At 44.7% G+C, this 20,725-nt stretch overlaps 2 protein-coding genes across 3 annotated transcripts; one reads left to right on the forward strand and one right to left on the reverse strand.

The window, feature by feature from the left end:
- Positions 1 to 1,057: 1,057 nt before the first annotated feature.
- C1QTNF2 (C1q and TNF related 2) lies at positions 1,058 to 20,419 on the reverse strand. Of its 2 annotated transcripts, XM_027901939.1 has the most exons (4): positions 19,933 to 20,419; positions 16,991 to 17,239; positions 15,110 to 15,758; positions 1,058 to 1,069 (listed from the first exon to the last, which is right to left on the reverse strand). In XM_027901939.1, the coding sequence occupies exons 2-3, from the start codon at positions 17,229 to 17,231 to the stop codon at positions 15,145 to 15,147; spliced, it is 855 nt and encodes a 284-aa protein (XP_027757740.1). In that variant the 5' UTR covers positions 17,232 to 17,239; positions 19,933 to 20,419; the 3' UTR covers positions 1,058 to 1,069; positions 15,110 to 15,144. The 2 variants fall into 2 exon arrangements, with proteins under 2 accessions (XP_027757740.1, XP_027757730.1); XM_027901929.1 differs by lacking the exon at positions 1,058 to 1,069 and having other exon boundaries at positions 14,820 to 15,758; positions 19,933 to 20,418.
- FABP6 (fatty acid binding protein 6) lies at positions 10,631 to 13,574 on the forward strand. Its single transcript, XM_027901952.1, has 4 exons — positions 10,631 to 10,736; positions 11,539 to 11,714; positions 12,293 to 12,382; positions 13,494 to 13,574. The coding sequence occupies exons 1-4, from the start codon at positions 10,670 to 10,672 to the stop codon at positions 13,545 to 13,547; spliced, it is 387 nt and encodes a 128-aa protein (XP_027757753.1). The 5' UTR covers positions 10,631 to 10,669; the 3' UTR covers positions 13,548 to 13,574.
- Positions 20,420 to 20,725: the final 306 nt, after the last annotated feature.

Here is a 20,725-nt window from a genome sequence, read left to right on the forward strand (position 1 = left end):
GAGCTGGTGAATGGCTGGAGGAGAGGAATGACAGCAATGGATGGGGAGGGAAAACGGACCAATATTTCAGTTACACGACTGGGTTTTGATTAATGCAAAGCAATACACCCAGAAGGGAATAGGTTTGAGCCACAGCTTGGACTTGTACCTTCTTTTGAGGGGAAACCATGAAAATTAACAACACAGAAATAGGCAGAGGACTTAAAACTGTGAAGGCAGGAGATGAGGAGATGAAGGCTGTGACATGTTTTACACAGCGAGGACACAGTTCCTTGCATTCATTAGCATTTCTGTCACCAGCTGTATCAGCCTGGGTGCACATATTGCAATTAATAACTGTGCTTCCTCAGTAGTTCTGGGGAAATCTGTGCTCCTGTCACGGCCCACGGGGAATAGCTGCTATTTAGCACCAACGGCTGTTAAGCTGTGGGAAAACCTCTCATGCAGAGACCCAGGAAAGAGGAGAACTTGATACAACACAGTGACACATCAAAAGTCCTGTTCAAATATGCTCTGGCTGTGGATGGTGGTGCCTCCTGGCTGTTCACCATCCCAGGCAAAACCCAGTGTGTGTGCTGAGTCAAGAGGAGCTGTCATCAGACAGAGTGGGGTTACAAAATCAGGTGAAAATTCCTTATATAAAGGCAAGACCTCAATGACAATTTACAGCCAGATAGGCATAATAAACAAAATCGTTTTCTTTTAGCTCTTTTCCCCTCATTTGTAGCCTCTTACATCTCCCTCATTACTACGCTGCTCTTTGCTAGTGCTGTAAATCTGGAGACCTAATGGTGCACAAGCCCCTTGGAGGACAGCACTGGCTTTTAAAATATTCATTTCTATGCGGATCAGGGATATCCCAGTCTGGCTGTAATCAGAGGAAGCAGGAAGGAGACAAATAATCACTGAACATGACTGGTTAGGGAGCAATTCCCGTCAAAAAAACAATCAGCAGCAAAGGTGATGCGAGCTGGCCTTGCACCCCCAAGCACAAGCAAGAGTGATGTGGGCTTGTTTGGTAGCCATCAGGGTATAATTGCTTCTCTCTCTTCCTTCATGGCCTCACCAGCTGCTTCTCCTTCTCTGTGCTGAAATGCCTGTTGTTCTCTCAAACTGCTGAGCAATGTGGGGCTCCTGGAAGGTGCCAGACTGTGGGAGCTGCACTTCTTTGTACGGGTATTTCGGAGCCCTGACCTGCAGGGACAGGCCACAAAGCAGAGGATCCTTCAGGGCACTTCAGTCCTTAGTTATTTCATTTGTTTGTCCAAATGGTACAACTCTGCTTGCAACCAGACATCGATCCAGAGCCTGGGTTATTCCAAATGGAACATTTGCTATGAAATGAGTTTGCAGCAAGTTCCCAGCCATGGGAGTTGAACTGATACCAAATTTATCTCATCCAGGCTTAACAAGTTGTCATGAGGCAGTCATTGTCCCACCAATCTTGATTTAAACGTAACTTATAGCAGGGGTTGGATTCCATATCCCCAGGGCAATTTCTTGTGCCGTCCAAACCTCATCGAAGTGTCTTGGTGAAAATGATTTAAACTCACCTGTTGTACGTTGGCATAGGAAGCTGTGCCTCAGTCACTGGGGTTCAGTGGGAACCTGTTAACTCCCAGGAACTCCACTCTGTGCTCAGTCCTGTGTTTCTGGAGACAGAACTCCAGACTGTTTTTTCTTTATAGAATCAAGATCACAGCACTAGCAAGGGTGTAGTGGCAGTAGCACTGCCACCTTCAGCGGGTAAACTCTGTGTTTTTCTTGAAGACAGATATTTAAACATTTATATGATAATGAAGAAAACAAAACAACCAAACACAACTTGTATAAACTCTTATATGACCCTGTGTGAAAAATAATAGAGGCCAGGGCTGGCTCAGCCAAGCAATGTCACACAGAGCTCTCTCTTTCTCTTTAATTTTTTATTTGCATGTCTGTATGTAGGTCACAAAGGCTTAAACGTGAAGGCACTGACCAGACAAAACCAAACCTCTCAAAAAAATACCACTGTTGCAGGAGAAGGATTCTTTCTCAAACAAGATCATAAATTAATCCTGAAGGATTTCAGTGTTCCCTGTGTTTGGGTTCATTGTGATTCCCATCCCCAGCATGGAGAGGCAGAGCTGCAGCGCTGTGTGCTCAGCTGGGCTGCAACTGCACACAGAGCTGCTTCAGGCCATTCCCCTTCCCAGCCCTTTGTGCTGTGCTGACCCCATACAAATCAATCCCAGTCTGATCATCCTTCCTCAGGAATAAAGAAGGGATGTGAAACCTCTCGCTGCGGTTCCCCATCCAGCACCTTTCTCCTTTCCTCCAGTCCTTAATCACAGGGTCTGGACGAACATCTCTCCTGCTGCCTCCACCCCTGTGAGCGTCACTCCGTGCCCAGTTGCCACCGTAGGGATTCCCTGCTTCTCTGCAGGGATTCCTCCTTCATGCAGGGCCATCCACGCTCCACACGTCTTCCCTGAGCAATCAGCTCTGAGGAGCCCGAGGAGGGGAGGGAGAGCAGACCTTCAGTTCATCCCTCAGGTCAGCCCTGTGCAAGCACAATAACAGCAGAATGGAACAACCATCTCACAGGCTTTTCTTCTAGGAGAGGAAGGGGGAGCCTGTGGGGAGCTGGGGCACAGAAGGTCTCAGGGCTTCTGAACAAAAAGCTCAGGTTGCAAACAGTAGTTCTGGGTGGCAACAGTGCAGATAAAAAGCCCTAAAAACCCAAGGTATAAACTGGGCCCAAGAGCACAAATCACTGGTAGAAAAGCTCTGTAGAAATGCGGGTTGGCGGTTTTAAGATCAAAGAATGGTGATCAGAGAAACCATTAGATCCCCCTTGGCTTTAAAATCCACATTATGCACCCAGACTTTGCATCACAGTCTGTGCACGTGTGATGGACTAGTGGAAGGTGTCCCTGTCCACGGCAGGGTGTTGGAAATAAATCATCTTTACTGTTCCTCCCAACCCAAACCAGTCTCTGATTCTGTCATTCTGTGATTCTGCAATCTTGCATTTTGTAAGTACAACAAAAATTCCAGTCTGAGGCGGGAAGAGCTGAACTATTTTGGTTTCTTTACACCTTCTGCCTTTTAGGACTCGAGCTGCAGCTGTAGATTTATAAACCACACATTTTGGCCCCAGCTCAGAGGCAGCACAAAGCTCTGTCGCTGGATGGTGCTGTGGGCCAGGCACAGGTGAGCTCACCTGGATGGCAGACAGAGCCTGGATGGGGAAACACAGGAATCCTGGCTGCTTTTGGAATCACCAGGGGAGTCACGGTGATAATCCTGGCCGCTGGAATCCTGCATTAATGATGGATGCAACTGCTTTTTTAAACTGCAAATTTTGTCAGAGCCTTTTCTGCCTGAGGAACAAGAATATTGTGAAGCTGGTTCTCCAGTCACTGAACTAAGCATTCAGCACCCTGAGAATAAGTGATCTGTGTATGTTACCAATCTGAGCCATTCAAAAATGCAAGTTTAGATTAAAAATCAAGTTTTTAAAAATAAACCTATTTGTCACTGTTTAGGTTCCTCCCCGATGCTTTCCTGCTATTTAGGAGGGAAACAGCTGTTGTTTTGTACTATGGAGCAAAGAAACTTCAAGTGGAATTTCAGATTTTGAAGTGTTTTCCAGATTTTTCTTCTGATTCTGGAAGGAATCTTGGAGACAAGTGTGGCTTATTCCGGGGTTTGAGAAAATCACAGCTGTTATCAACACGGTTTCATTTTCCTGCTTTTACATCAGTGTTGTTGGATTAATAACATCCAATTTATTGCTGAGCAACTCAAGAATAAATAAAACCACTGAAGAGGGACACTAGATGTAATAAAAGCAGTTAGTGCCTAGAACAAGCAGTTGCAAAGATCTGCTTGTTTTGGAGATGGGGAAGAAATGACACATGAAATGTGTGTATTTTTCTGCCACAAAAGTAAATTTATTTCTCCTTTCAAACGTATCTAAGGCAATATAAACAATTTCAAATACTTGTAAAATATGCAGTGAGATGTTACTGTGAATCACACACATCAAAGCATAGCTGAAGCTCAGAAACTTCTTTTGTGCAAAGAAAACTGGCTTTTCTTGTATTTCAAGAGAAGAAGTAGATCCTTCTCTGCTTCTCACATTTTCAAACCCTCTCTGTTCCTGCATGGTTGAATCGCATCAGTATTTTCAGTGGGGCACTTTATAAACACTGCACTAACACAAGAAAAATTCACTCAAACACTGGTTTCTCTTGTCTGCCTTTGAGATTCTTTTAAGGCAAAATCCTTCTCTGGGTGGTTTCCTGTGGCAGAAATAACTTCTCCCCGTCACCAGGCAGGTGTCTGTCCCACAGCAGTATCTAAATGTAATGTTCTCTTTGACAGAGCTTCAGGAACTGCAGCTGAAGGAATGTCCTGGAATAGCAGGATTTCACTGTGTGGGGTTGATGAGCACAAATAAGGTGGGGATCAGTCACAGGCTGGACTCGGTGACCTTGGAGCTCTTTTCCAACCCAAACGATTCTGTGGTTCTGGGGATGTTCTGGTTTCACTTCAGGAAAACTGATAAACATACAGGGCCATGTTCTGGAGAAACCATTGTGTCTGAAAGGTGGGGAGGTATCTGTTGATATTTTAACAGGCAGCCTTGAGCCAGGATTTCTGGCTGTTCATCCCATCTCTCACGAGCTGGGACAAAGTACCTGTCATGTATTTAAAGTACAGGACTGGTGCTGTATCGAGGGAGGCTGGGGAGCAGCACGATAATGTGTTTATTCCATGCATTCTGAACTCTGAGTAACCCTCACAGTGGATGTTCCTCTGGCAGCCAAGTGGGAGATTTGGTATTTCTTTAGCTCTGCAACTTTGTGTATTCGCTTCAGTAACCAGTGATTGTGACATTACATAAGTAAACATACATGAAAATAAAGAAGTTGTGAAATATCAATGCCTTTACAAATTATTTATTTTTTTTTTAATGCCTTCCACATTGGGAATAAGAAAGCCTCATGTTGACATTTGCAGTAGAAAGAGTCTGGTTCCAAATCAAAAGATGTATTTCCATGTATTGAATGACCTAGAAAGTTTTCTTTGGAGACATACAAAATGCATGTCTATGTTTTTAAATGGGGATTTGTGTTATTGAAGCTGAAAGGTAACCCCTTGCTTGCCTGAATTTCTCATTGTAGGTATCATGGAGTAAACTCTGCAATATATTAAAGAAAATGCTCTGAGTATCCCAAACTAGAGGGAAAGGGTGAAGGGAGCATGACTGTTATCAAGGTACGGTTATAAAGCAGATGTGAAAACAGATATTTCAAATACTTTAAAAATGTGTTAAAGCAATGAAAAAACTAATTTGGGGGGTTTCTCTAGTATTAACTGTGATTAAAATAAAAACCAGAAGCTGCCTGGTGTGCAAAAATATTATTCCAATTAAAAAAAACCCAAAAACAAACAAATGTTTTTATATGTAAACTCTGTATTAGCTTGGGTGTTGAACAGAGAAAAAGGAATTCAGCATCTAACTCTGCAAGGTAGAAATGTTTCCTTTATTAACTTCAAGATTTTTAGTTGTACTTTTGATAGAACTTGGTTGGCCATGGACATGGGAAATGTCCTAGACATAGTGCTGGGGGTACCGGGGACCCTGACATGTGTCTCTGGGTTTCTGTCACTCTCTCAGCACATTGACTCCTTAAAATACAGACAAACAAAGGCAGAAGCTCTTCATGTTTTGGTTCTTCCAATGCCTGACAGCCCTTTCCACGGAGAAATTCTTACTGATGTCCAGCACTCATGTGTGGTGTACATTCATCTTGTATTGGAGCATAGGTTTTGTCCCCTGAGGATGGTTTGGAGGCCACAGCCACGTGAGGGAAAGCTCCAAGTCAGATTACCTTGAAGATAAGCTCCCATTTGGAGCTGTGTTGTCCTGGTGTGTCAACAAGTACAATCATTTAGATGTTATCAAGTAATAAAATCTTTACAACACATCCCATGAACTGTGCAGATAAAGGGGAGATGGTTATTGGGGTTTGGACAGAAAAGTCCAGAAGAGTAGTTGTAACGATTGTATCTTTAGGGTTGTCAGTTATTAACTTTATTTGAACTGTAGCTACTTCCAAATAAGAAATCTATAGAGGATGTATCTTTATCTCAGTTTTTTGGCCAGAAGACTCTGTAGATAAGGTTGAATTATGTCCTCCATTTTAACAACCTTTTAAATGTTTTCTGTATCAGACTAAAACCATTGAGCCTCAAAATATTCCATAGTGGCTCTTAATCCAAAGATGACATTTCAAAGAAAACAATCCAGTTTTGTGGGAACCAAATTGAGAGTAGCCAAAATTAGTTTTACTTTGCATTTTTAGGTTACCTGAGTAGAAACTGGTACAAAAAAATTCAGGTCTTCTGTTGTAGTTGTTGCTAAACTTAAAAATCAACAAAGTCTCCAATTTTTGCCATTTGTCCCCACTCCATTTCATTGGATACAACTGATAATATTTGGTATGAGATAACTAATTAAGGGGAGGAATCCTAAAGAAAGAAAAGAAGACTTAAATCCACAAGAAGTTGCTGGTATCAGGTATGTTTTTCCTTAGGTTTGGTTCTCTGTCTTTAATTGCCCAGCCCAGACTTCAGCATTCCCATCGAGGTACCCCTTGGAGACCAGGAACACCAGTCAGAGCTGAACACTTCCCACAGGAACTCTGCCAGCTTGTACAGCTTGAATGAATCACTTGGTTGGGTTCCTGTCTGGAAAATCCCTTTCTGGAGATCCAAACAGACCGAAGGTTTTCCTGACAGAGTGTTTCGGCGGGAAATAATTGAATTTTCTTTTAGGTAGTCCCTCAAAAATCCAGTATTTTTGGCAGATCTGCATCTTCCTCCCCTGCAAATATTTCCATCTCTAGTAGGATCCTTTTTCTCCTGTTTTTGTTAGGCAGATCCATGTCCCATCTGAGACAAGGACAGAGTCTGGCCTGTGCCACCAGTAGAGCTGGCAGGTGGATTTCTATTAAATATTTGAACTCTGTTCAAGCTGTTCAATAATTCAGTCACATCTTGTTGGTAATTACTTCTCTCTGCTTATGGCTTAAGAGCAGTAACACCTCAGACTAGACTAAATGGGTACTTAATAAGGCAGCAGAGTAACAGGACTCCCCTGGAATCACACATTCCATTAACACCAAACGACTCCATTCTGAATTCGTTATGAATGATTGCTCTGAGTACCAGAGGAATTAATAATCATTAGCTATTTACTGTGGAGGGTTGCTGAATAATGGCCAGATACAGCTGTTTTAAGCCTTTACAAGCTTTCCTGAGCAAGTTCCATTCTGAAAGAATCATTAAATGTAACTTTCTGTTCGCTGGAGAGTTCCCACTTACATTTTGAATGTGTACCCCCAGTTCAGTTGCATTCCAGCTCTAAAAGCACTTCAAAGACACACAGCCCAGTTCATTCACCGCTGGAATTACTTCCCTTATCTCCAGGCTGTCTCCCAGTGTATCTCACTGGCTTTGTGCAGCACATCTGAGGTTACTAAACTCTCAAGGATGCTGGGAGGCATTCAAGGGCAGGGCGATTCTGACAGACAAAAGGGATGCAAAAGCATTATATTTATGACTTTGTGGCAAGTAAATTCTCAAAGTAAAGATATTCAAGGCCTTTGATTTGGTTCCTTAAACTCCCTCTGTTCCCAGCAGCATTTGAAGACTCGACTGTTTTGCATATCAGAGGTAGATGACTTGGAAGACACAGGGAATTAACTGCTCACTTTAGATGACCTTTTCCTTTGGGAATGAGCTTCCACACAAGTTTTACTTCTTTGACAACTTATTCATGCTAACTGTCTACAACAGCAGCACATCGGGAATTGACATCATCCTGATAAATTCAAATATAGTGTTGAGCTTTTCTGCATAACCTCTCATTGTAATCAGTGAATTGAATCACAGAATATCCAGGGCTAGAAGGGACCCACAGGGATCACTGAGTCCAACTCCTGGCCCTGCACAGACACCCCAACAATCCCACCATGTGCCTGAGAGCGTGGTCCAAACACTCCTAGAGCTCTGTCAGCCTTGAGGCTGAGACCACTGCCCTGGGGAGCCTCTTCAGTACCCAGCCACCCTCTGGGGGAAGAACCTTTTCCTGATATCCAACCTAAACCTGCCCTGACACAGCTCCAGCCACTCCCTGGGGTCTTGACAGAGGTCACAGAGAGCTGCCCTTCATTAGGAAGCTGCAGATCCCAGTCAGGTCCGACCCCAGTCTCCTCTTTAGGATGAACAAGCGTGTGGCACATTCCCTGCCCCACAGGCACTGGCAGGTGCCCACCAGACGGACCAGGATGCCATGGAATACAGAGTTTTGGGTTGACCTACACCAAACACCTCTGGGAATGCAATGGATGGGTAGTGCCTGGTGTTCTGAAGGCAATGTCCCGTTTCTGAAAGCTCTTTTCAGCTTTTACACCCGAAGCTTTTTATTCCTTTGCCTTTCTCTGTTACTCACCTTGTACCAGGGAAATGTCCTTATTTTTTCACTGGGCTCAATTACAGCTGTTAATTCAGTAGGATTTGAACTGAATTCTGTAAAGCAAAAGTAGAACATAACCAGGGTTGTTTGCAGCAGCATGCAGGTTCCATACTATAATAGCTGGAATGGGTATATTTAAATAAATACTGTATTTAAAATGCCTGTATGTAATTCTGTTTTAACTATTTAATATTAACTATTAAGATTAACTATTAAATTATAAGTGGTAATTCTGTAGTTCTCTGCACCATTTAGCTCAGTGCCCAGCCCACCTGCTGTACAGGTGCACAAAAGCCACATCACATGCTCACAGCTCTGAAGAGGCAGGAAAATTAGGAATATTGTAAATACAAAGTGGAAGATCATTAAATGGATACCGATTTTAGCTGAAATTGAAGAGATAGAGGCTTGGGTGAGTAACCTGATCCATTGTGCAAGTGACTGTAACTTAAGTAAAGTCAGGGACTCAATTTCATTTATTCTTGGAGTAAACTTTGTCCTGATTCAGGACTTGTAGACTGCTTAAGGACACTCTTCATTCTGCAACACACTGCTGAATTCCATTGCATTTTGTAGCAAAATAAAGCAGGAATGAAAACATGGATTTATTTCAGAACAAGTGAGAAGAAACATGGGTGCAAATTCACAATGCACATTAAAAACTCCTCTGCACAGACAGGAAGAGGTGATGGCATCTTTCCCCAAAACCTGTTGTAGACTGATGCTGCCCCAGGGCAGCCTGGCAGAGCAGCACCTTTATTAACACTTTACCTTCGTGGTTTGGATGGGTGTTTGTAACCTGCTCTGGAACTCCCATGCACAGCGCAGTGTGCAGCTCCTTGGGGGCGAATAAACTCATACTCAGTGTGTGGCAAGAGTGACCCAACCAGTCAAATAGTTATTCATTGATAATTTCCTGTACTCCAAACTTGCACAGTGGCTCCGTGCCCACCACGCTCCCACAGCTCTCGGTGCTGTGGAGTTGTGTGGATGTCAGCACTTTCATATCGCTGCACAAGGCGGCTTATCAATAAAATCTGATCTTTATAGAGAGAGAATATAAAAGCTCAAGTGCTGTTCATATAATCTGATTATCTCTTTCCTTTTACACAGAACCGTGTCGTTTTCCTTATCCAGTCTGATCTATCTCCCAAGGTCCATGTGGTGTTACCACCTCAGTGGCATTGTCCTCTGGGAAGTTTTATGGGACAGAAGAGTTTATGGCTTGAGTTCATGGACCTTCTTCCCAGCCTTGTGCAGGTCCCTCTGGAACACTCAGAGTTCAGTGCAAGAGGGTTTTGGTGCTCACCTGAGGACAGTCTCCCCAGTCACCCTCTCTCCAGGTGGGGTTGGACACTGGGGAGGTTTGGCGAGCTCTTGGTACACACAGGGGGAGGTCAGGAATCTTTTCTAGGGACTCGTTCAGCCAGTCAGGCTGAGCTACTGGAAAGTCCCATTAGAAGTTCCCTTCTTGCTGGACTCAGGCTCCTCATTCATCAGTCAGTGTGTTACTCTTGAAATTGTCTCGTTTTTCCCCTGTAAGAATAAGTTTAGAAACTGCAAAAATTTTCCTGAGGCAGGAAATGTTTTCCCATTCAAATCTCAAGCCCAGAATCTTGTCATTGCCCATATCCTACCAGAAGTACTTTGAAAATCGGGCAGCTTGTTTCTTATTTTCATATTGTAATTAATATAGGGTTTGCTTGCAAACAAAACAAGGTTGTGATCCCAGGACACTGCTTTGAAGCCATTTTCTCCCTGTTTCATTATACCTTGTTTTACTTTTATTCCATCCTGAACGCAAAACCAGTGGAATCTTGAAAGTAAAAATATATCACTTTGTTTAAATATGCACTAAAATGAAAACTGTGAAACTTGTGGCCTTGATTTCTGCTGATCTCCAGATTATTCTCAAGGATGTTTCACTGCATGATAACCTTGATTTTCACACAAGTCAATGGCATTGATGTGAGTGACTCACATGGGTCATAAAAGTATATTTGCAAGGGGTGTGGGCACAGGTGGGCTGAGCAGCTTGAGCTGGTTTATAAAACCCAGGGCCTCAGCTCATCTGCACTGACCCATTCTGGTCATTCCAGCTGCTATTCCGCTCTCCCAGCACTTCCCAAGGGAAACATGGCATTCGCAGGCAAATACGAGTTCGAAGGCGATGAGAACTACGATGAATTCGTGAAGAAGATTGGTAAGTCTGGCTTGGGGTGTCAGCCACAGGTCATATATTAGTTAATTTTTTTTTATCTAAAGGGGTTTCTTTACTGAAATTGTTAGAAGGTTGGAGCACATCTCCTGTGAGGAAAAGCTGAGAGAATTGGGATTGTTCAGCCAGGAGAAGAGAAGCTTCAGGGTGACCTAACTGTGGCCTTCCAGTACCTGAAGGGAGCCTACAGGAAAGATGGAGAGAGGCTATTTGCAAGGGCCTGGACGGACAGGACAAGGGGGAATGGCTTCAAACTGACAGAGAGTAGGTTTAGATTGGATATTGGGAAGAAATTCCTCCCTGTGAGGGTGGTCAGGCCTTGGCACAGGTTTCTCAGAGAAGCTGTGGCTGCCCCATTCCTGGAATTGTCCAAGACCAGGTTGGATGAGGCTTGGAGCAACCTGGTCTAGTGGAAGGTGTCCCTGCCCATGGCAGGAGGTGGAACTGGATGAGTTTTAGTATCCCTTCCAACCCAAACCATTCCATGATTCTATGATTCATATGCTGAGATCAGCTGGCTCTAAACCTGGTAGAGAGCTCTGCACTTCCACAAGGATATGCAGTATTTGTTGTTACACTGTCAGCTGCAGGAAATAGTCCTGTTCCACAGGCAGAATGTTCCTTTTCAGTGGCAGCAGAATGAAAGGCCAAGATGTTTGAAGTATGAACAGCAAACCAGATGCTCAGACATCAGTGTCTGAGAACAGACACACCTCTACCCTGCTTCAGTTCAAGTTCAGTTGGTAGGCTGCTAGGTTTGATAAACTGGATGTTTTTATTGATTAAGGTCTTCCCAGTGACAAGATTGAAATGGGAAGGAATTGCAAAATAGTGACTGAGGTGGTGCAGAATGGAAATGACTTCACCTGGACACAGCATTTCCCAGGAGGCCGCACCACGACCAACACATTCACAGTTGGCAAGGAAGCAGACATGGAGACCTTTGGTGGTAAAAAGTTCAAGGTAAATTCATTTGGCTCTTAAGTCCTACAGCCTCAGTTGTTTTTGAATTTAGGGCGAAAAGCAAATCTGTCTCATGACTAGTGGGAGGTGTCCCTGCCCATGGCAGGGGATGGAACCAGATGGGCTTTAAGGTCCCTTCCAACCCAAACCACTCTGGAATTCCCTGATTCTGTGATCACCCATCCACACCCATTTCTGGGCTGCTTGCTGGGAGGTTATTGCTATCTGAGATTGCCACTTCAGAATTAACTCCTACAATCATGACTTTTACTTCACTAAATCCCTGAGGATGGAATGACAAGCACAGCCTGCAGTTCATTTTCAGAGCTATTAATGAATAGTGTGTAGATATGGAACCTGCAGGTATTGTTAGGGAAACATATTTCTATTTAAATTGGGAACACTTAAGAACAAAAGCACAAGGATTTCAGTCCTGTTCATGAGGCTGAACGTGCAACACACAACTTCTACCTTTTTAAAAGTAAAAACTTTCAGCATCAGGTGTACAGATGTTTACAGAGTATCTGATAATAGAAATTCCAGCAATCCCAGGAATGTTAACCCTTTCTCCATTACAGGCAACTGTTAAAATGGAAGATGGAAAGCTGGTAGCTGATTTTCCCAACTACCGTCACACTGCAGAGATCTGTGGAGGAAAACTGGTAGAGGTGAGTGCTCAAATATCCAGGATAGTTTATAAAAACCAAAAAACTCAACAGCACCAGGCCTAAAATTTTAAGCTTAGAAAAAATCTTTAGAAAGTAAAGCAAAACTGTTAAATAACTTTATCCTTCTCTCTAGATAACCTTCTACAATTTTGCCCAGGTTTAATCTAAAAATTAAATGAACAAACTTTTCATCTTATATTTTTTATCAACTTGAAATGTAGATCTTGCATCTAAGGCACAGTTTTATAGCTGGAAGAGTGAAATGTTCAGATGGAAATATTCCAAGGCTGCCATGACTTTGATTGTGCCATGACTTTGATTGTGCCATGACTTTGCTGTGCCTGTGCCTCAAGAATAGAAAATAGTGCATATAAAACTATGCACCTACATATTTCTATGAAGTTACTCATTTTATTTCATTCTTAGAAAACTATCTACCTGCAACTCCTCACAGAATTTCTGTAGAATCCCTTTTTTCTTAGTCTTATCAAAGGAAAAAAACAACTCCCCAAACAAAACACCAAAGAAGATTTCAAGTATTATCTTATTTTGGAAACAAAATGGCAATGCAGCTTTGGCAGATTACTGAAACCCCAATACTGATAGTAAAGCTTGTTAGACAGATTGGATTGCCAAACATCATGATTTCTGATTCTCACGAATTATCCTGAATGGGCTTGTGTCTGTGCCAGTTACAAATGTCTGAGTGTGCCTTCAGCAGGGGTGAGTCATTCTGGGAAACAGGAAAGGACACTCACCCTCCCCGGGAGTGATTGTGTGGGTCATTTACTGCTTTTGGAGAACAATTATCTCACTTGTCTAAAACCCTGACAACTTGGAGTTGTGATGCCACATCCAACCCAGGAGACACTGAAGTTATCCCTAAACCCCTGTTTAGAAGTCGTGCCTTTTGCATAAGGATATTTTTGCACTGTGTATCTCAGACCTGACAAGGATGTTCAGTTTATTTTCTAGATGTGTCTCCTCCCCAAGGGTAAATGTTGTGTCAGTAAAGGGCAGGCTCTGAGCCCGTCCCCAGGGCTGCTCACCTGTCACACTGAAACTCTAATTACTCTGTTCAACTTAGCTTTCGGTTTGTTCTTTGTTCCAGATCTCTACTTCTTCTGGTGTAGTCTACAAAAGGACCAGCAAAAAGATTGCATAAGCCAGCAAAGCCTGTCTCTTCCAGTGTACTGAAAACCAACAATAAAATCAATAAAATAAAGTGCTGATTGTCTTTCTCTCTTTCTTTGCATTACAAGCATGAAGAATTTTCAGAGTGATGTTATCCTCATGTTAATGCTCACTCATTCCTAAATATCTGTCAAATACTCAGGAAATCAAAACGCAAAAATCAGAAGGTGCAGCAAAGCACTCAGTAATGTTGTCCAGGTATTTCAGGATATGATATAGACTTGGTATATTGCAGTATTTCCCACCTAACAGAAGCTCTATTCAGCTTCTTCCTAGCGAATGGGACTGACACTTCTACCTGCCCTGTAGGTCAAAATGCAAGACTTGATGAAAATATTTTGCCTCACTGCTGCTTGGAGGACAGAAGTTTAGGGACTTAAAAGCAAGAGAAAGTCAGTTTATTACTCATTAGAAGACAAGTTTCATAGTGCCAGCATGGGTTTCCCATTCTGTCGGTATCTGCTCTTGCCCCAAACTCTTAGAAGACATTTAAGGTTTCACGGACAGACTCCTGTGGGAGGATTTGGAGCTGTATTTTCTCATTGCAATCCTGGTGTTTGCCTGGGGTGCCTGCTTCTGGAGGGGAGGTTTGTGCTTCAGCACCTGAGTCTCATTTGTGAAGCTCATCCCCCCCTGTGGCTCAGAGGCCCACAGGTGTTTGTTTAAACCCAGCCAAACCCCTCACAGCTGTTCCCTCACTCCCCCACCAGCGGGACCAGGCAGGGAACTGGAAGTGCAAAAGGGAGAAAAGCTGAGTGTTGAAACAGTTTAATAGGCAAAGCAAAAGCCATGCACACAAGCAAAGCACAACACCGAATTAATTCAGCCCATCCCACGAAGGTGTTCAGGCATCACCAGGAAAGCTGGACTCCATCACAAACAACAGTGACTTGAGAAGACAAATCACTCCAAATGTCTCCCTTTTCCTCCTTCTTCCCTCTGCTTTGTTCACTGAGCATGATGTCACATGGCCTGGAGTACCCCTTTGGTCAGCTGGGATCACCTGTCCTTGGTGTGTTCCTTCCCAGTGTCCCATTTCACACCCAGCCCCTTCCCCAGCGTGGCCTTACGAGGGGCAGGAAGAGCCTTGGCTCTGTGTAAGCTCAGCAATAACAAAACCATCACTGTGCTCATCCCAAACCCAAACCACAGCCCTATTCCGGCCACTGGGAAGAAAACTAACGCTACCTCTGCCCAAAGCAGCAGACCTTCACAGTCCAGCTGAGGCCTTGGTTTTGTTGGTTTCCATGCTTTATTGTAATAAATGTAATAATCAAAGTATTCTGCACCAGTATTTGAGTTACATGTCCATGGCATGTTGGAATAATCATGGGAAACATAATGGATGGCTTTGAGATGGAGAGATTCATGAGGCTGCTCAAAGAAGTCCTGGTGCCCTTTGGACTTGTTGATGACATCAAGTAAATACCTAAATAGCCAATACAGACTGTTAAAGCCAGAGTTGTGGAATTCTCTGGTAATCCCAGACATGTCCATGTACAGGCCACACTTTGCTGGATTGAGACCTCAGACATTTCCTATTTTTTCCCACAGTCTAGTTTCTCATCCTATATTTCATTGAGATAATCTTGATCGGGATATATCAGGAATCCAGTAAATAAGCTGTCTGTCCAGTAGGGATCATAAAAGAGCCCGTTCTGTTCCGAGTAAAAGATTTGCAGCCATACCTCATCCTCCTGCTTCAGAGAAAGGATGGTTGACCCAGAGGCAACGTCGTGGTTCCCAGTGTTGGCATCGAAAGTCTTGATCCGGTACTGCCCGTTGTGGACCAAGCCAATGGCCAAGTGTTTGTTGGCCAAAGTGATGTCGTAGGTGAAGTAGTAAATACCTGGGATGCTGCATACGAATTTCCCACTGGAAGCATTGTAATGTCCTCCCTCATTCATCAGGATCCTGTCAAATTTGATGGGCAGCCTTTCCCTTGGGTAGCTCTTGGAGACTGCCACAGAGAAGGCAGATTTGGCTTTGTTGGTGTTACAGGTGCAGGGTCCCGGCATCCCAACCTCGCCCTTGTTCCCTTTGGGTCCTTTCTTTCCTGGTGCCCCGCTTTTCCCAGGATTACCTTTCAAACCCTTGGGCCCTCGTGGGCCTGCCTTGCCAATGGCTCCTGCTTTCCCCTTCGGTCCTGGCTTGCCAGGGTTTCCTGTTCTGCCTTGTGGACCTAGAAGACAAATAACCTTAGTTTTTCAGTGAAAGGCCTGACATGGCAGGTGGAAATGCATTGTATCATTGCAGCAGTGTATTCATTAAGGAGGAAAACCTTACTAGTGTGAGAATCCTGATGAAATACTACCTGGAGCTGGACATCTGCCTGGACTGACTATCCAGGGTAGTTGGTGTGGTAACAGTGGAGCAGGAGCAGGACAGTCTGTCCCTTTAAGGACGAGGAGGCTGGTTCTATTATCTGGCTCACTTGAGAAAAAGGAGGAACTAAAGAACAAACTTTAAATATTTGGGTTTTACAGGAGTGAAGCAGGTTTGTGAAACTTTCGGAGCCTTGCTTTTAGCAGGTGGAATACTCTTAATCATCTCTTTTTTTTCTTTTTTTTTTTTTTTACATTTAACATGAAACTTTTTAAAAAAATAAATTTAGGTGTAGTAAAAGACCAGCCCAGCTCAGCTGGGGGATGACCCAGCAAACACTCAGGGCAGGACTGGCTTGAGGTGGGAAATGGGAAGTGAGCTGGGCTGTCACAGTGATTCTGATGCAGCAGTATCTGATATAAGCAGATTCATGAGGATTTATGAACTGTCTCTTGACCTGCTGTAGCAAGACTGGATTTAAATGCAGCTGTGGTTAGAAATGTGTTCTCCAGATTCTCAGGTTTCGGGGTGGGAGAAGGGAGTAAAACGCAGATTGGGCTGGCTGGTGTTGGCTGAAGCAGGAGTGCACTCTAGTGTGGCGACGGGAAATCACCGCTCTCCACCACGGCTGGTCCCGGCACTGACTCCAAGACTGGATCCAAAGGGCAGCCCCACCTCAGGATTAAAGAAGGGTTTTTGTTTGCTTTGATTTAGGTCCAGCATGGCCAGAGCAGGTCCTGTCCCCCAGATGCAGTGCTATGGGCAGCAAGTACTTCATTTTTTCACCTGGCTCTGTTCTGCCTGAGATCAGGAATCAGAGACCAGCACTTTGTCTCTATCAGAACAGGGCAAACCTCACTTTGTAACAAAATTAAGCCAATAGAAATTGGACACAGTGGGACATGATGTGAGTCTGGAACCCCTCTGACAAGTGGGACAAGTTGGAGGGAGGAGACTGGAAATTTCTGGAAGAGTTTGGGATGTTGCCTGTCCTTGGGCTCCGCTCTGGGTGGCAGGTTGCTGTGAGCTGGGCTGTTGCACCGTGGCTTTTACACGTTCCCCTTGCTGTGCTGAGCACTCTTCTCTTACCTTCATCGCCATGCTCGCCTTTATCCCCGTCCTTGCCGTCCTTGCCATCTTTTCCTGGGAAGCCCATCCTGCCGACTGTCCCTGGAGTTCCGGGCACGCCAGGGGGGCCGGGAGGTCCTGGGGGTCCTGGCAGGCTGCAGGCCAGCTGGGGACCCTCCTGCAGCTCTCTCTTGGCAAAGCCCCCGAGGATGTGGTTTGCCACACAGGGCACAGTCCAGAGGAGGAGCACAGCAGAGATCATGGCACAGCCTGTGAGGAGGAGATGGGATGTGGTGGCAGCGTGTGGGGTTTGGCACCACCGGGATGGGTGAGAGACTTGCATGAAACTGGGAGGGAATTGGGCTTTTTTTGGCAGGGTGTGGGAGCTGTTTGTTTTAGTGTGATGTGAATTCAAGGATTGACTCGTGGAGTTTTCTAGGTCAGACCAACATTTTTTTCAAGCTTACTCTTCCCTAAGTCTGTATCTGTGGCCACTGCTTATTTTGTTTTGCTACCTGTGCCTCTTTTCCCCCAGAACACAAGGAGCAACAGCAGAGGGGTGCAGAAATCAGCTGCTTGGGATGAGGGGAGTGGAGGAAGGGGTTTGGTATGGCTGTGCCCAGCATGACCTGCCCTGCAGTTGTGTCACTGGAGTTTCTTCCCAAGCACGAACCCATTGCGTGATGCAGGGCAGGATTCAGGAGACAGACTGGGGAGGTTTTGGCCAGTCCTTACTGCCTTTTGCCTGTCAGAACAAGCTAAGCCTCACAGCTTACATCCCATTCCCCACTGCAGCTTGGCTGATCAGGAGGCTTTAGCAACTCCCCAGTATTGTTATGTTTAACTCCTGCACTGGAAATAAGATGTTTAAAGTACTGGATAAATTCCATGTTGGCCTTAGTGTTGTCATCCTGGTATTGGCTCCTGAAGGGGTGGAGATGCATATTTAGATGCTCCAGATCCAGAGAGCTGATGCTACATATTTATGCTCAGTGGGAGCCCCCAGTTCTGCAATATTATAATTAAGAACATGCAAAGGAGTGGGAAATGCAAACCAGATCTGCAGGCTGCTTTTGGCTGCTAAACCATTTTGTTCTTCAGCTCTCTCTTGCTATTCTTATACCTAAATTTATTTGCTGTTGGTGAAAGATGTCAGTTTAACAGACTTGTGAGATGGAAAACACCAACCAGTATTCACGTGGAGAGTTGAACAAAGGCTTCTCAGCTCATGGAAAGGGAAACAAAATGTTAAAATGCCTGGGAAGTAGGGAGATCACAAGGAAAGCTACATCCCTGTTTCCCAAGAACCACCTCTAACAGGGCAGAAGAGAAGCAAGAGGCATCTGGAGGTGGATGACACTAACAAGTTGTGGCAAGAATAAATGTCATTGTGGAGCATAACCTGGAAAAAGCTGGGAATGCTTCATGTAGAGAAGAAACATGAGAAGGAGCACAGGGTGGGAGGGCAGCTCCTTCTGTGGAAGTTTCTTACCTTAAGTACTCTTATTACCTTGAGACAACCCAGGTCTTGACCTGATGGGATGAAAAGTGACAAAAACAATACCCTGAGGCTGCGAGGTCAGTAGTATCAGTACTTAGATAGATGGGCAATATCCAACTACCTGGAGCCGTGCTATGGCACAGCTCCTGAGTTGGTGTTCATTAAGGACTCCAGAAGAACGTTTCATCCCATATCACAGCAATGTGTGTGGGATGCAAAGCACAGTCACATTCACAAAGAGGATCTATAAATAACCTCTTAAAGAAATCTTTCTGAAAGAGAACAAACCTCATGCTGTTCCACCTTAAAAGGAGAATTGCTCCTCGATACACAACGTACTATGAGTTCCAAAAAGCAAATTGGAAACAGATCAGCATCTTTTCCCTCCACAGCATGGGCAGCCAGCCTGGCAATGGGGCTAATGCAGCATGAGGACTTGTTTTTCCAGTGACATTTTAATTAACGTTTTTGTTAATAGGATTAGGGACCTTTTGGCCATGACCAACGTCTCTTGTGCATAAAGAGGCATTTCTGTAGGAAAAGGTTTGCCTGTAAGAGTGAGAACCAGTTGTACTTTCTGCTGCTTCTGGCTGAAATCCCAGAGGGAAAATCCCTGAGGGTTGCCAGATGTGGGGTGGTTTGGTGGCACGTGCAGTGGCTGGATGGTGATTTTTGGCCAGGGAAGCCACCCTCTACCATGTGGTGGTGAGAAGAGGAGAGTCTGCAGGAACTGCTGCTCGGAGGGAGGGAGAAAGGAGCAGGATGGTCTCAGTGGGGACCCAGCAGCCAACAAATACCATGATTTTCTACTCTGTTTGCTGTCAGTACTTGAGGTTTTCTCAAACAGAACAACCACCTCTCTGCTTCACAACTTCCTAGTGCACCTCAAGGTGTCTTAAGTAGTTTTTAAAATAATCACTGTCACCATGAGCCCAATTCTCAGCTCTGGTGGTTGCCCTGCAGCATCCCCAGGGTGGAAGCAAAAGGAGCCTGTGGGTGTGCAGGGCTAATTGAGGTAAAATAAGGTGTGTCACCAGTGACAGACAGAGCTGAAATGGGTGGATTTAACTTTTGATACAAGCCAGTGAAGCAGTTATACCAACAGCTCTCTGCTGCTGCACAAAGCAATGACAAAGGAGGGCGATGTACCTTCCGTCCTGAACCTGCACCGCCATCTCGGCTTTAGGCAGGGATTCCTGTGGCAAACCTTTCCTGGCTTCGAGCTAAAACCCCCTCACAGAGCCTGCCGAGGTCGGTGCTCTCAGCAAAAGGTTGAGGAGTGTTTCCCTCATGGTGTATTCCTTTAATTGGCAACTGTTGCCTTTAGGGATTCCTATGCAGGCTTTGGAAACCTGAGTGCTCAGTGACTTAGACCTTATTTGGGAACTTTGTTCAAAGTTAAGGTTAAGAGGAGGGAGAGGGGGAAAAAAAAAAAAAAAAAAGGAATAGTAGATCTACTCACCACCACTAATCTCCTCAGTGAGATCTTGACGGGCGCTGGCAACCGACACCTCAGGCAGATGTTTTGCTGCAAATCCCTGTCACACGCAGAGCCCCAGCCCCGTCCTGCTGCAGCAGAGTCCCGAGGGCTGGGCAGAATTGACTTTGGTCCTTCTTTTTATTATTGTTTTACTCCTTTTTGTGCGTATTTTTAGCTTCCTGCAGCAGCTCCACTTTGGCTCCACGTTGCCAAAGGCATATTTTTATTATTGTGTAATGGATCTGCGCCTCTTCCTTGGTCACGTGGCGCGGGAAGAAATTTTTACACACATATGGCTGGAAAGCTCTTGAGGCTGGGGGAGCTTTTCCCTTTCTCTCTCTCCCTTGCAGTCTTGGAGGAAAGGCTCAGGAGTTGAGTGGAGCATTTCTGACTGATGCTGCCCCACTCTGATGTATTTGCTGCCCAGGAAAGCAGGGGATGGGTAATGCAGATCCAGCTAGGCAACAACTTTGACACTTTATCCTGGAGCATTAGCAAGGGAAGAAAATCTTGTCCTAAGGGTGGAAAATAATTTCTAATTGTTCCAGGCTTGAATTAAAGACACAGTTGTGAAGCAGCAGCTTTCCAAATGCAAATTTTGAGAGGAAACTGCTTGTACTTCAGCACTGCTTCAGGTGGATGTGCAAGATAAAACATGACTTTGTCATAGGGATGGCAGGGCTTCTGTCGTGGGAAAGGGTTGGGATTTTGTTATTACAAACCCTCAGCAACTGCTTCAGGTAAGTCAGGAACACTAGAAGGAATGGCTGAAGCC

The sequence above is a fragment of the Empidonax traillii genome, unplaced genomic scaffold, assembly GCF_003031625.1.
Source record: "Empidonax traillii isolate 1590-97213 ecotype Southwest subspecies unplaced genomic scaffold, ASM303162v1 scaffold22:size5013007, whole genome shotgun sequence".
NCBI classification, from domain to species: Eukaryota; Metazoa; Chordata; class Aves; order Passeriformes; family Tyrannidae; genus Empidonax; species Empidonax traillii.